The sequence below is a fragment of the Pristiophorus japonicus genome, chromosome 12 (genome assembly GCF_044704955.1).
Source record: "Pristiophorus japonicus isolate sPriJap1 chromosome 12, sPriJap1.hap1, whole genome shotgun sequence".
Classification (NCBI taxonomy): Eukaryota; Metazoa; Chordata; class Chondrichthyes; family Pristiophoridae; genus Pristiophorus; species Pristiophorus japonicus.
The window spans coordinates 89,826,099-89,841,960 of NC_091988.1; the positions used below are offsets into that span (position 1 = coordinate 89,826,099).

General features: G+C 44.9%; 1 protein-coding gene across 2 annotated transcripts in view; it reads right to left on the reverse strand.

Annotated features, from left to right (window-relative positions):
• Positions 1–13,768: 13,768 nt before the first annotated feature.
• setmar (SET domain and mariner transposase fusion gene) overlaps positions 13,769–15,862 on the reverse strand; it is a 36,806-nt gene continuing 34,712 nt past the window's right edge. For both annotated transcript variants that reach the window (XM_070894955.1, XM_070894956.1), the window contains exon 2: positions 13,769–15,306. In XM_070894955.1, coding sequence (XP_070751056.1) covers positions 14,509–15,306 — 798 coding nt within the window. In that variant the 3' untranslated portion in view covers positions 13,769–14,508. The remainder of the gene's footprint in view (positions 15,307–15,862) is intronic.

Consider the following 15,862-nt stretch of genomic DNA (forward strand, 5'->3'; position numbering starts at 1 on the left):
CCCTCGCCTGCACTTCCATGGCACTACCTTGACTCCAACAGCTATCGAACAGGTCAGGCACTGGGCTGGTCCATTACTTATCTGCAGATTCATGCCTGCACCTAGCCTTCCCCTTTTTCTGTTCATGTTTGCCTACCACTTCTTAATCCCTGACCCGTTCAGCCTTGGGAAAAGTTCCTGATGTTTAGATAGAATTTATGGCTTTTCAAAAGCATGTTGAATTATTGTTTTCTCCCAGCATTGTGTGGCTCTTCTCTTTAATTGCCCCCACCCTTTTAAATTTTACTGACAGCCAATTTTCCTTTTCTTTCCAAGAGTTGCCTGAATTTGTACCCAGAGTTGTGAATAATTATACAAATGAGCTTAGACTGGAGTAGGAAAGAAATGCACGTGCTTCTTTGCGACAGAAAAATCGGCAACGTATTCGGCAACAGCACAGCAGCTCCGGGCTCCTCAGCAAAGTAACGTGGTTAGCAGCAAATCCGGGCTCGATACAGGTCTCACTGCCGGTTTCAGGTTCGAGTGTGCGCATGCGTGGGACAGAGGAGGCGGAGTCCAGGGCGCGCATACGCAGAAGGACGCACAAAAAACTTGAAAATAATCACTCCGTTTACACAGACGTCTTTCCCAACTACTGCATGTCCCAAAGTACTTTACAGCCAATGAAGTACTTTTGAAGTGTAGTCACTGTGTTCTAATGTGGGAAACACGGTAGCCAATTTGCGCACAGCAAGATCACACAAACAGCAATGAGATAAATGATCAGATGTTGATTGAGGGATAAATATTGGCCAGGGCACCGGGGAGAACTCCCCTGCTCTTCTTCGAAATACTTCCATGGGATCTTTTATATCTACCCGAGAGGCAGATGGAGCCTCGGTTTAACATCTCAGCCAAAAAAATAGCACCTCTAATAGTGCAGCGCTTCCTCAGTCCTGTGCTGAAGTGGAGTGGGACTGCAAACTCACTTCAAAGGCAAGAGTGGTACCTCTGAGCCACAGCTGGATTAAGTGGCAAAATGCTTCCCACTGTTTAGAAGGTTGTGGGTTCAAGTCCCACTCCAGGGACTTGAGCACATAAATCTAGGCTGACACTCCAGTGCAGTGCTGAGGGAATCCTGCACTGTCGGAGGTGCCGTCTTTCAGATGAGACGTTACACCGAGGCCCCGCCTGCCCGCTCAAGTGGACGTAAAAGATCCTGTGGCACTATTTTGAAGAGCAGGGGAGTTATCCCTCAATCATCATCACTGAAACAGATTATTACCTCATTATCACATTGCTGTTTGTGGGAGCTTGCTGTGAGCAGATTTGGCTGCTGCATTTCCCACATTACAACTGTGACTACACTCCAAAAGTACTTAATTGGCTGTAAAGCACTTTTGAGACGTCCGGTGGTCATGAAAGGTGCGATATAAATGCAAGTCGTTCATCTTTTAGGGTTTTGCCATCCGCTTTCTGCTGACAATCTATTACTGGTTAGGTTGCTGTGCTTTTTTTCTTGCCAAGTTGCAGCTTAATTTGGACTTGCTTCCACTCATTGTGCACTGTATGTTACAGCAGTCATGTCCATGAAGATGGCACAGCCTCTCAAAGAGGTTAGTGCTGCAAACTTTGAATGGGAACTTGGGATTACGGCTACAACTGAGTGAACTACTTTGCAAATATATAATAGACAGAGCTGTTCGTGGCCTGATTATTTCAGTCCCCTCTCTTGGGGGGCTGAAAATGGTGCTGTTATTAGTGGAATGTGGGACAGTGTCTAACGTTTGCAGTTAATTGAACAGCACAGTGCCCCACATCTCTTAGGCACAATTAGCAATCATTTCCAGCCACTCAATTAGAACAAAAAGAAACACCTGCGAACATTTGTATGGTCCCTCTTCACATCCCTCAGAAACGTGCTTTACAGACAATGAGTGACTTTGAAATGCACAGACTTCAGATCTCATATAAAGGATTACAATACAAAATACTACAAGCCATGTCAGAGACTTAAAAACGAACATATAATTAACAACAGCCCTCCCCCTCCTGCCCCAAGCTGAGTTACAAAACGAGTGGCTGAATTGGATTTCAGGAATAGAGTGCAAGAGAGCGAGTTACTGGCACCTTGTCCACCACAGTCGAACCAGAGGACATGGCCTGCACTTGAAGTGGGGTAAATTCAAAACTAATCTGCTGAAACATAGGGCCTGAAATTCCGATTGAGGCCTTCCCGCGGGAAAACGCGTGAAATAGGGAAAAGATTTACGCACTTACCTGTTGCAGCTGCGTCCACTGGAACTTCCGAGCTTGAGGCCTCTCGTGACTGCACGTTGTAGTGCGTGCACGTGGGGACGTGTGCAGGCCGGGAGCTGCAGACAGCAGCCAATCAGATGTGGCATAGATTCTCATTCAAGTCTGGAACTCCTATGAGAACCCCCCCCCCCCCAACAAACACCCCAAAACACAATAAAAAATAGTAAATAAACTACATATTTAACATTCATTTAAATTAATTTTCTTATTAAAAAAAACATTTTTCCGACTTTTTAAAACGTTTTTTTAATTAAGTCTTAAAATAAACTTACCATAGTGGGGAGGCTTTTTAAAAATACAATTTGTTTTTCTAACTTTGTTTTAAAATGTTTGTGTATTTTTAAACACTTGCGCCTGTAAAAGTAGGCTATACATAGAAACATAGAAAATAGGTGCAGGAGTAGGCCATTCGGCCCTTCGAGCCTGCACCACCATTCAATATGATCATGCAACTTCAGTACCCCATTCCTGCTTTCTCTCCATACCCTTTGATCCCTTTAGCCATAAGGGCCACATCTAACTCCATTTTGAATATATCTAATGAACTGGCCTCAACAACTTTCTGTGGTAGAGAATTCCACAGGTTCACAATTCTCTGAGTGAAGAAGTTTCTCCTCATCTCGGTCCTAATTGGCTTACCCCTTATCCTTAGACTGTGACCCCTGGTTCTGGACTTCCCCAACATTGGGAACATTCTTCCTATATCTAACCTGTCCAATCCCGTCAGAATTTTATATGTTTCTATGAGATCCCCTCTCATTCTTCGAAATTCCAGTGAATATAAGCCTAGTCGATCCAGTCTTTCTTCATATGTCAGTCTGCCATCTGGGAATCAGTCTGGTGAACCTTCGCTGCACTCCCTCAATAGCAAGAATGGCCTTCCTCAAATTAGGAGACCAAAACTGTACACAATATTCAAGGTGTGGCCTCACCAAGGCCCTGTACAACTGCAGTAAGACCTCCCCTGCTCCTGTACTCAATTCCTCTCACTATGAAGGCCAAGATGCCATTTGCCGCCTTCACCCCCTGCTGTACCTGCATGCCAACTTTCAATGACTGATGTACCATGACACCCAGGTCTCGTTGCACCTCCCCTTTTCCTAATCTGTCACCATTCAGATAATATTCTATCTTCATGTTTTTGCCACCAAAGTGAATATCCTCACATTTATCTACATTATACTGCATCTGCCATGCATTTGCCCGCTCACTTAACCTGTCCAAGTCACCCTGCAGCCTCTTAGCATCCTCCTCACAGCTCTCACTGCCACCCAGCTTAGTGTCATCTGCAAACTTAGAGATATTGCATTCAATTCCTTTGTCTAAATCATTAATGTATATTGTAAATAGCTGGGGTCCCAGCACTGAACCTGGGGTACCCCACTAGTCACTGCCTGCCATTCTGAAAAGGACCCGTTTATTCCTACTCTTTGCTTCCTGTCTGCCAACCAGTTCTCTATCCACGTCAATACATTACCCCCAATACCATGTGCTTTAATTTTGCACACTAATCTCTTGTGTGGGACCTTGTCAAAACCCTTTTGAAAGTCCAAATACACCACATCCACTGGTTCTCCTTTGTCCACTCTACTAGTTACATCCTCAAAAAATTCTAGAAGATTTGTCAAGCATGATTTCCCTTTCATAAATCCATGCTGACTTGGACCGATCCTGTCACTGCTTTCCAAATGCGCTGCTATTACATCTTTAATAATTGATTTCAACATTTTCCCCACGACTGATGTGAGGCTAACAGATTTATAATTCCCTGTGTTCTCTCTCCCCTCCTTTTTTAAAAAGTATGGTTACATTAGCTACCCTCCAATCCATAGGAACTGATCCAGAGTCTATAGAATGTTGGAAAATGATCACCAATGCATCCACTATTTATAGGGCCACTTCCTTAAGTACTCTGGGATGCAGACTATCAGGCCCTGGGGATTTATCGGCCTTCGATCCCATCAATTTCCCTAACACAATTTCGTGACTAATAAGGATTTCCTTCGGTTCCTCTTCCTCGCTAGACCCTCAGTCCCCTAGTATTTCCGGAGTGTTATTTGTGTCTTCCTTAGTGAAGACAGAACCAAAGTATTTGTTCAATTGGTCTGCCATTTCTTTGTTCCCCATTATAAATTCACCTGATTCTGATTGCAAGGGACCTACATTTGTCTTCACTGATATTTTTCTCTTCACCTATCTATAGAAGCTTTTGCAGTCAGTTTTTATGTTCCCTGCAAGCTTACTCTCATACTCTATTTCCCCCTCCTAATTAAACCCTTTGTCCTCCTCTGCTGAAGTAAAACTTTCTCCCAGTCCTCAGGTTTGCGGCTTTTTCTGGCCAATTTATATGCCTCTTCTTTGGATTTAACACTATCGCTAATTTCACTTGTTAGCTTTTTCAGGCGCAAGATTTTAAAGGACATTTGCTGGGCAAGATATTGGTAAATATCGGAAATCTTTCCCTGCAAGTGTCCTCGCTCCCGATATGAGCAAGATCTGTCAAGCCAAAAACTTAACAGATCGGAAAAACTGGTTTTCATCACATGCGCATTGAGTGCTGAAACCCAGCTTTTCCGATGCTTTCCCGGTTCTGTAGAAACTTCATACAGCCCCGGGACGTCGGAATTTCAGGGCCATTATTTCTGTGAGCAAGTGGTCAATATGTGGAACAGGTTCCCTCGGAAGACAGTGCAAGCAATTAGTATTGGTCCATTCAAATTAAATAGATTTCTTTTGAGATACAGTCTGTGAGTAATTTGAGACATGACTAAAAGCAGGAAATTATAGACTAGTTCGCCGAACATCTGTCATTGGGAAAATGCTGGAGTCCATTATTAAGGAAGCAGTAGTAGGACATTTGGAAAAACATAATTCAATCAAGCAAAGTCAGCATGGTTTTATGAAAGGGAAATGTTTGACAAATTTGCTGAAGTTCTTTGAGGATGTAGTGAGCAGGATGGATAAGGGAGAACCAGTGGATGTGGTGTATTTGGATTTCCAGAAGGCATTCAATAAGGTGCCACATAAAAGGTTACTGCACAAGATAAAAGCTCACTGGGTTGGGGATAATAGATTAGTATGGATAGAGGATTGGCTAACTAACAGAAAACAGAGAGGCGGGATAAATGTGTCATTTTCCGGTTGGCAAACAGTAAATAGTGGGGTGCTCCGGGGATCAGTGCCGGGGCCTTAACTATTTATAATCTATATTAATGACTTGGATGAAGGGTCCGAGTGTAATGTAGCCAAGTTTTCTGATGATACAAAGATGGGTTGTAAAGCAAATTGAGAGGAAGACACAAAAAGGGATAGAGACAGGCTAAGTGAGTGAGCAAAAAATTGGCAGTTGGAGTATAATGTTGGAAAATGTAAGGTTATCCACTTTGGCAGAAAAAATAGAAAAGCAAATGATCATTTAAATGGAGAAAAATTGCAAAATGCTGCAGTACAGAGAGACCTGGGGATCCTTGTGCATGAAACACAAAAAGTTAGTATGCAGGTACAGTAAGTAATCAGAAGGCAAATGGAATGTTGGCCTTTATTGTAAGGGGGATGGAGTATAAAAGCAGAAAAGTCCTGCTACAATTGTACAGGGAATTGGTGAGGCCTCACCTGGCGTACTGCGTACAGTTTTGGTCTCCATATTTAAGGAAGGATATACTTGCATTGGAGGCTGTTCAGAGAAGGTTCACAAGGTTGATTCTGGAAATGAGGGGCTTGACTTATGAAGATAGGTTGAGTATGTTGAGCCAATACTCACTGGAGTTCAGAAGAATGAGAGGTGATCTTATCGAAGATATAAGATAATGAAGGGGCTCGACAAGCTGGATGCAGAGAGAATATTTCCACTCATAGGGGAAACTAAAACTAGGGGACGTAGGGCTAGAACCTCCACTTTTGTGCTTATCGGCCAAAAATGGGCGTTATTTCCGGCGTGGGCGGTAAAAAAGGGTTTTCAGATCGCCGACTTCTCGCCCACTCTCAAAGCACCTAATCTCCATTTTTGAAAATGTGCATTACCGCGAGCGATATGAAATGGGCAATAGCGTTAAATTTTTTTACCTTCTACCGTAAAGTGTAGCCATTCTTAGCAACGGCATGGCATGATTCCCATGATTCAGGAGGTCAAGAGTCATCATGACATGAGCAGAAGAGGAGAGAAATAGGGTGCTCTGATGCACTGAAAGCGTGTGGCTGTGGTGTGTGCTTGTCTGGCTGTTGTGGGAGGCACGAGGGAGATTCACCAGCAGCAAAAAGCCTACTAAGCACCAAGAACATAGTTGGCACCGAGTTTTTGTCCAACAAATAAGGTATAACATGGAAGGGATGGAGGAAGCCCTGGAGCTGGTAGCCAGGAACACTGGTGGCAGAGGTCTCGCAGTGGTCTCTGAGTGTGGCACTGCACCCCAAGGTGCCGCACCCCCATTGCCAACCACACGGGACAGGAGCAACATCTTGCTTCTGGCTCGGAGCATATTCCCACCTCGGGACCGTCCTCTCCCGTATCCATCCAAGCAGCGCTTCGGCCGTCAGCCCGCCGCACCCCCCCACCCCCACCCCAATGAAGCATCGCCTGAGGAGCTCCTCGGCCAGGCGGCTTGGAGTCAGTAGGGGAAGGGGTAGAGGCAGTGAGTTGAAGCAGGCGGGGGTGAAGCGTTGGTTTGTACAGAAATACTGACGATTTCAGACTAACGTTCGGTTTAAATGTTTTTTATTTAACAAACCCTTGTAGCGCATTGGCTCAGCTAGCTGCACCACTACACGCTGGTGATTTCTTATCAAAGGGTATAATTACACTTAACTTCAATCAACTTAAACTTTAACTGTCACCAAGGTGATGCCCACCATTGATGTATGACCTGCACACCCAGCAGTGTGTCAGCCTTGTAAATAACACCAACGTTCTTTCAGACAAAGCGATCATTGATGAGCTCCTGATGTAAAGCTCTTGCAGCTATCATGCCACCACGTGCCCTTTCATGCGGTCTACAGGGGGGCGGGGGCATGGCTTCAGCGTCAGCCTGATTGTCTGGCCCGATGTCAGTGTCCACCTCCTTGTCCTACTCCTCCTCTCTCTGGTGAGGTGGACTGTCAGAATCATCAGGCAATTCTTGTCCCCTCCTGATAGCCAAGTTGTGTAGCATGGAGCATACCACCATGAATTGAGCTACCTACTCAGGGTGGTATTGGAGCTCGCCTTCTGAGTGGTCCAGGCATCTAAAGCGCTGCTTCAGCACTCCCAATGGTTTTCTGAACGATATTGCGAGTTGCTCTGTGGCTTTCTTATCGCCTCTCGGCTTCGGTGTGGGTGTCATGCAGGGGGGGTCATCAGCCACGTGGCAAGGCTATATCCTTTGTCACCAAGCTTCAAGTATTGACCTTGTGGCTGATTGTTAAACAAGTCAGGTACAGTGCTCCCACGCAGGATGTGAGCATCATGGATGCTGCCCAGAAATTGAGCATTCACTGCCAGTATAATTTGCTGGTGGTCGACAACAAGTTGGACTTTCAGGGAGTGGAATCCCTTACAGTTCCTGAAAACTTCAGTATCCTGAACAGGTGCCCGCATCGCAATGTGCGTACAGTCTATTGCTCCCTGCACCTTGGGGAAGTTTGCAATTCTGGAGAATCCTAGAGCCTTCTCATTCTGTGCCTCCCTGGTCATAGGGAAGCTGATTAAGTCCCTCCTGCGTGCGTACAGGACTTCAGTGACCTATCTAATGCTGAGAAAGTCCGCAAATGTCTCCAGCTGTGGCCTGAAAAGAACCCGAGGCATAGACCGACAGTGCCGTGGTGACTTTGACCTTGTGGACAGAGCAGTACTGATGGTGCTGGCAGGCTGCAGACCTGCCCTTATCAGCTGGCAAACCTCAGTGATAACCTCTTTGTGGAAGCGCAGTCTCCGAAGGCAGGTGCTGTTGGGCAAGTCAAGGTAAGAATGCTTGCGGGGGGTGTAACGTCTGGTCCTCCTCATCAGTCTGTCACGTCTTACATTGGGCACATAATGCAGTGGAGCGTACCTTCGGCAATGTCAAGTCTGCTGGTCACCAAGAGAGGGTGAGAAAGGACAGGCCTCATTGCAGTAGCTCTCTGTTTTCCACCGATTGGTCACAAAGAAGGAATGTCTCGCCGAAGATACCTATTCAATTCCAATCGGTCACTGTATGGTCAAGATGTTTGTAGAGACGTTCACATCAACTCCAACGACCTCCACAGTACATCCAAACTCCGCCGAGGTTGAAGCACAGCAGCCTTTTAAAGGATGCAACATGTAATCTAGAACATGGCGTCCATAACACTGTGATTAGTTCCGGTTAGTTCCACTTTTTCTGGGTGGTTTTTTGGGCGAGCGATATTGTGGGCAATATGTGTGCGAGGTGGTGAAATTGATGCTGAGCGATCTCCATGGCCGCTAGTTTCGGTAAATAATCTCTTTACTACAAAAAACAGTGGGCGGGCGTTAATACTGAATCTCGGTGTTAATTCCGTGCAGAAAGTAACGCTGGGCGATATTATGGGCATTGATTTCACCCATTCTGATGATTTGGCCCAAAAAAGTGGGTGGGCTGTAATATTTTTCCCCAGCATTAAGCACATGGGGAAAGTAACGCTCAGTGATAAGTTTATGAAAAATGCCTGTCGGTTTCCATTTTGTGCCAAAATGGGCGATATATGGGCGTTATACGTCATTTCAGCGGTAAAATGGGCGTTAAGTGGGCGTTAAGCATGCAAAAAAAGTGGAGGTTCTAGCCCATAGTCTTAGAATAAGGGGCCGCCCATTTAAAACTGAGATGAGGAGGAATTACTTCTCAGAGGGTTGTAAATCTATAGAATTCTCTGCCCCAGAGAGCTGTGGAAGCCGGGTCATTGAATATATTTAAGGCGGAGATAGATAGATTTTTGAGCGAGAAGGGAATAAAGGGTTATGGGGAGTGGGCAGGGAAGTGGAGCTGAGTCCATAGAAACATAGAAAATAGGTGCAGGAGTAGGCCATTCGGCACTTTGAGCCTGCACCACCATTCAATAAGATCATGGCTGATAATTCACCTCAGTACCCACTTCCTGCTTTTTCTCCATACCCCTTGATCCCTTTAGCCGTAAGGGCCATATCTAACTCCCTCTTGAATATAAGCAATGAATTGGCATCAACAACTCTCTGCGGTAGGGAATTCCACAGGTTAACAACTCTCTGAGTGAAGAAGTTTCTCCTCATCTCAGTCCTAAATGGCTTATCCTTATCCTTAGACTATGTCCCCTGGTTCTGGACTTCCCCAACATCGGGAACATTCTTCCTGCATCTAACCTGTCCAGAATTTTATATGTTTCTATGAGATCCCCTCGCATCCTTCTAAACTCAAGCGAATACAGGCCCAGTTGATCCAGTCTCTCCTCATATGTCAGTCCTGCCATCCCGGGAATCAGTCTGGTGAACCTTCGCTGCACTCCCTCAATAGCAAGAAAGTCCTTCCTCAGATTAGGAGACCAAAACTGAACACAATATTCCAGGTGAGGCCTCATTAAGGCCCTGTACAACTGCAGCAACACCTCCCTGTTCCTATACTCAAATCCCCTAGCTATGAAGATCAACATACCATTTGCCTTCTTCACCGCCTGCTGTACCTGCATGCCAACTTTCAATGACTGATGTACCATGACACCCAGGTCTCGTTGCACCTCCCCTTTTCATAATCTACCTCCATTCAGATAATATTCTGCCTTCGTGTTTTTCCCACCAAAGTGGATAACCTCACATTTATCCACATTATACTGCATCTTTCATGCGTTTGCCCACTCACCTAACCTGTCCAAGTCACCCTGCAGCCTCTTAGCGTCCTCCTCACAGCTCACAACGCCACCCAGCTTAGTGTCATCTGCAAACTTGGAGATATTACATTCAATTCCTTTATCTAAATTATTAATGTATATTGTAAATAGCTCGGGTCCTAGCAATGAGCCCTGCGGCACCCAACAAGTCACCGCCTGCCATTCTGAAAAGGACCCGTTTATCCCGACTCTCTGCTTCCAGTCTGCTAACCAGTTTTCTAACCACGTCAGTACATTACCCCCAATACCATGTGCTTTAATTTTGCACACCAATCTCTTTTGTGGGACCTTGTCAAAAGCCTTTTGAAAGTCCAAATACACCACCTCCACTGCTTCTCCCTTGTCCACTCTACCAGTTACAACCTCAAAAAATTCTCGAACATTTATCAAGCATGATTTCCCTTTCATAAATCCATGCAGACTTGGACCGATCCTGTCACTGCTTTCCAAATGTGCTGCTATTTCATCTTTAATAATTGATTCCAACATTTTCCCCATTACTGATGTCAGGCTAACTGGTCTATAATTACATGTTTTCTCCCTCCCTCTTTTCTTAAAAAGTGGTGTTACTCTCCAGTCCATAGGAACTGATCCAGAGTCGATAGACTGTTGGAAAATGATCACCAATGCATCCACTATTTCTAGGGCCACTTCCTAAGTACTCTGGGATGCAGACTATCAGGCCCTGGGGATTTATCGGCCTTCAATCCGATCAATTTCCCGAACACAAATTCCCACCTAATAAGGATTTCCTTCAGTTCTTCCTTCTCGCTAGACCCTCGGTCCCCTAGTACTTCCGGAAGGTTATTTGTGTCTTCCTTCGTGAAGACAGAACCAAAGTATTTGTTCAACTGGGCCGCCATTTCTTTGTTCCCCATTATAAATTCACCTGAACCTGACTGCAAAGGACCTACGTTTGTCTTCACTAATCTTTTTCTCTTCACTTATCTATAGAAGCTTTTGCAGTCAGTTTTTATGTTCCCAGCAAGCTTCCTCTCATACTCGATCTTCCCCCTCCTAATTAAACCCTTTGCCCTCCTCTGCTGAATTATAAAATTCTCCCAGTCCTCAGGTTTGCTGCTTTTTCTGACCAATTTATCTGCCTCTTCCTTAGATTTAACACTATCCTTAATTTCCCTTGTTAGCCATGGTTGAGCCACCTTCCCAGTTTTATTTTTACTCCAGACAGGGATGTACAATTGTTGAAGTTCATCCATGTGATCTTTAAATGTTTGCCATTGCCTATCCACCGTCAATCCTTTAAGTATCACTCGCCAGTCTATTCTAGCCAATTCATACTATCGAAGTTATCTTTCCTTAAGTTCAGGACCCTAGTCTCTGAATTAACTGTGTCACTCTCAATCTTAATAAAGAATTCTACCATATTATGGTCATTCTTCCCCAAGGGGCCTTGCACAACAAGATTGCTAATTAGTCTTTTCTCATTACACATCACCCAGTCTAGGGATGGCCAGCCCTCTAGTTGGTTCCTCGACATATTGGTCTAGAAAACCATCCCTAATACACTCCAGGAAATCCTCCTCCACCGCATTGCTACCAGTTTGGTTAGCCCAAATAATATGTAGATTAAAGTCGCCCATGATAACTGCTGTACCTTTATTGCACGCATCCCTAATTTCTTGTTTGATGCTGTCCCCAACCTTACTTCTACTGTTTAGTGGTCTGTACACAACTCCCACTAGTGTATTCCATAGCTCCACCCATACCGATTCCACATCATCCAAGACAATGTCTTTCCTTACTATTGTGTTAATTTCCTCTTTAACCAGCAACCTCCTTTTTCTTTCTGTCTATCCTTCCTGAATGTTGAACACCCCTGGACGTTGAGTTCCCAGCCTTGGTCACCCTGGAGCCATGTCTCCGTGATGCCAATTACATCATATCCGTTAACAGCTATCTGCACAGTTAATTTGTCCACCTTATTACGAACACTCCTCGCATTGAAGCACAGTGCCTTCAGACTTGTCTTTTTAACACACTTTGCCCATTTAGAATTTTGGTGTAATGTGGACCTTTTTGCTTTGGGTCTATCTTTTGCTTCTGCCCCCATTCTACTTCCCTCTGTCTCCCTGCAAAGGTTCCCAGCCCCCTGCCATATTAGTTTAACCCCTCCCCAACAGCACTAGCAAACACTCCCCCTAGGACATTGGTTCCGATCCTGCCCAGGTGCAGACCGTCTGGTTTATACTGGTCCCATCTCCCCCAGAACCGGTTCCAATGTCGCAGGAATTTGAATCCCTCCCTTCTGCACCACTCCTCAAGCCACGTATTCATATGAGCTATCCTGCTATTCCTACTCTGATTAGCACGTGGCACTGGTAGCAATCCTGAGATTACTATCTTTGAGGTCCTACTTTTTAATTTAGCTCCTAGCTCCCTAAATTCATCTTGTAGGACCTCATCCCGTTTTTTACCCATATCGTTGGTACCTATATGCACCATGACAACTGGCTGTTCATCCTCCCCCTTCAAAATGTCCTGCAGCCGCTCAGAGACATCCTTGACCCTTGCACCAGGGAGGCAACATACCATCCTGAAGTCTCGGTTGCAGCCGCAGAAACGTCTATCTATTCCCCTTACAATAGAATCCCCTACCACTATAGCTCTCCCACTCTTTTTCCTGAACTCTGGTGCAGCAGAGCTACCTACGGTGCCATGAACTTGGCTGCTGCTGCTCTCTCCTGATGAGTCATCCCCCTCAACAGTACCCAAAGCGGTGTATCTGTTTTGCAGGGGGATGACCGCAGGGGACCCCTGCACTACCTTCCTTCCACTACTCTTCCTGTTGGTCACCCATCCCCTATCGGGCTGTGTAACCTTTACCTGCGGTGTGGCCAACTCACTAAACATGCTATTCACAACATCCTCAGCATCACGGATGCTCCAGAGTAATTCCACCCGCAGCTCCAGTGCCTCAATGCGGTCTGTCAGTTGCTGCAGCCGGATACACTTCCTGCACATGTAGTCGTCAGGGACACTTCCCACATAGCATAGTGTCCGAGCTCTCCTGCCATGACTTAACCCTTAGATTAACATAATTTGGCCATCATCAGATCAGCCATGATTTTATTAAATGGCGGAGCAGGCTCAAGGGGCCAAATGGCCTACTCCTGCTCCTATTTCTTACGTTCTTATTGGTCAGTGTAGCGTGCTTGGGAGGAACAGGTGACTTTGGACCTGTTGTTCCCAAAGCTCTCCCCCATTGGCAGTTTTCCTCGCCTCATGTCTGGGTTTGTTGTAGATTAATCGATAGAGATTGATGGCCATAATTAGTCAATTATTGTTTTTATCATGTGACTACCAGGATGGACGGACCGTGGTCCTATTTTCATCTAGCAATTCCTATGTTCTTATGTGGGGTTTCAATAATATCCACGAACACCAGCTTTGAGTTAACGGGAAGAATCACCGAGCCACTATCAAAGCCAACTAGACCAGTGTTCTGCAATAGAAACTGACTAGCCACAGAAGAGCCTACGGCACTAATTTTAGTTGAAAATTGCCGTACACACAGTCACACCATACAGGTAAACGTACTTCGCGGGTGTATATGTACTTAACAAACATCCAGCACCATTCAGTAAGCAAGGAAGTAAAGGACTCAAAAAACACTCACAAACTCTACTTTTCATCTTACCATTTTACCAACAAATGCACAAAGGTTAAAGTTCACATGCATACATGTGCTAATATGAGTACTGAGAATCACATGACCAACAATGGTGTCTTGCTCATTTTTAGTCACTGATCGGAAATGCAGTTAGCCACATCTGGATTCCCAATTGGCCAGTGGCTGATGTATTGAACAATACTGATCTAGGCAACAAAGTATTGGAAGCTTCCGAGTAAGGTAATAATAATAATAAAAATAATAAAGTGCAACCTCAGCCTTACCTCCTTCCCTTCCTGCCTGTATAACAACAACTTCAAAACGCACGCTGAGATGAGTCACTGTGAACACAATAATGGACCGATGGTTGATGGGAGTCAGTACAAATTAATCGGTTGGTTCTGCCACACATTTATTCGGATACTCACACGAGTACAAATGAATTAAACATTTTCTCTGATCGGAACAAATTTCTCCAGTTCTCTGATCAAAGGACCTAAATTACCCTAAAAGCTTAAGGAAAGTAAGAAAAATGGTCATTGAAATATATAATTGAAATGTTCTTTCTGAAAACTAAACACAAGTGGCTACGTAGCAACTGTGACCAGTTATAAATAAACCCAATCGGTGTTTTCATAAGTATATACTTCAGGAGTGCAAATTGCAAACACATTCACCACCTGCAATATCAGTATGCATAAATTGCAACGTCAAATCTATTAAACGAAGATATGATAGGCTGCAACAAGCCAGCACTAGATTGCACTCCACTTGTCCTTCAGGTTATAGAGTGAGCTGTCAAATGGAAGAGAGCCAGTACATGACTGTGCACCACAGTAACACGGTTTCAGGGCACGAGTGTCCCTGCAGGACTCTTCCTTTGTCGTGCCTTCCTTTGGAAGATTATTGAACCTTCCAGAGTAGTCATATGACAGTTCCTCCTCAGCTGCGATGTCACAAGCTGCAAAAAGAGCTAATCTTGGAAGCAGGGAATTGACACGGACAGGAACCATGTACAGATTGGGATTGCAAGAATGGTTGAGGAATCGACCCACATTGCCAATGTGGGTAGGGTCGACAAATGTCTGTAGTACTTCTCCGCTGCTCACGTGTTCTCTCACTGCGATGATATAGTTCATGTCACCTATATTTTGGGACTGAATTCGTCTGCTGGCTTCTGGAAAACTGATGACTTCACCTCCATACTCGCACACAAACCTCCCTCTCCTAATAGGTTCCAGTGTACGAAGGCCCCATCCTTTCTTTGAGGTCTTGAACACCTGCAGTTTGAATGTGAGGCCTCGTTGGACAAGCCTGTTCCTGCAGGCCTCACTGCATTTGCACATAATGTTACACTCAAACACTGGCCTTGAGTAGCCCGTCTCCTCCGTAGAGTCCACAAGACACAGGTTATCATCATAAGCTCCTTCGTAGCGCTGTAGGCAAGTGCATGTGTCCCACTCACAGGAAGAGCTAGAGCACTCACATCCTGGAAGGGTTATTTCAGTGGGATCGAGATCTTCTCCTGGTCCAGCCACGTTTTCAGGCGTGTACTGCAAGACAAACACAAAACAGTCTTAAAAGGGGTTTATTCCACACAGTCTCTTTCAGAAGGTCACTGCACCCACTGTAGACACTATGGAGTTCATACTTAACTACTAAAGGGATAAAACCTTCAGCTATGTAACAGGTTCCTGCCTCATTACAAAGATATTGCTGATAAGTTAGAACACTCCACAAGTCATGCATGATCAAGGCACAGTGCCAAAGGTAACTCATTTCGGCAATGTTTAGTGTGTTTAAATGCTGCTTAAATACACTCAGCGCTGCATGGAAACTTTGTACACAGAGCAGCGTTTGGGAATTCCAGCATCCTAATACTAAAGCAAAAGTACTCGTAATCGGGCACCTGTCACATTATTACTCCTCTTGGTACGAAACTGTCAGCATAACGTACTTTGTGCATGAAAAAAAGAGACGGTATAACAAAGTATATAAACAGAGAATTCCAAAAATGATTCCAATCATCGTCAAACACAACAAGCTGTGCAACAAAAGTCCCAAGTACATCACCGCACATCCCATGGCCAACCCATCCTGACCTACAAA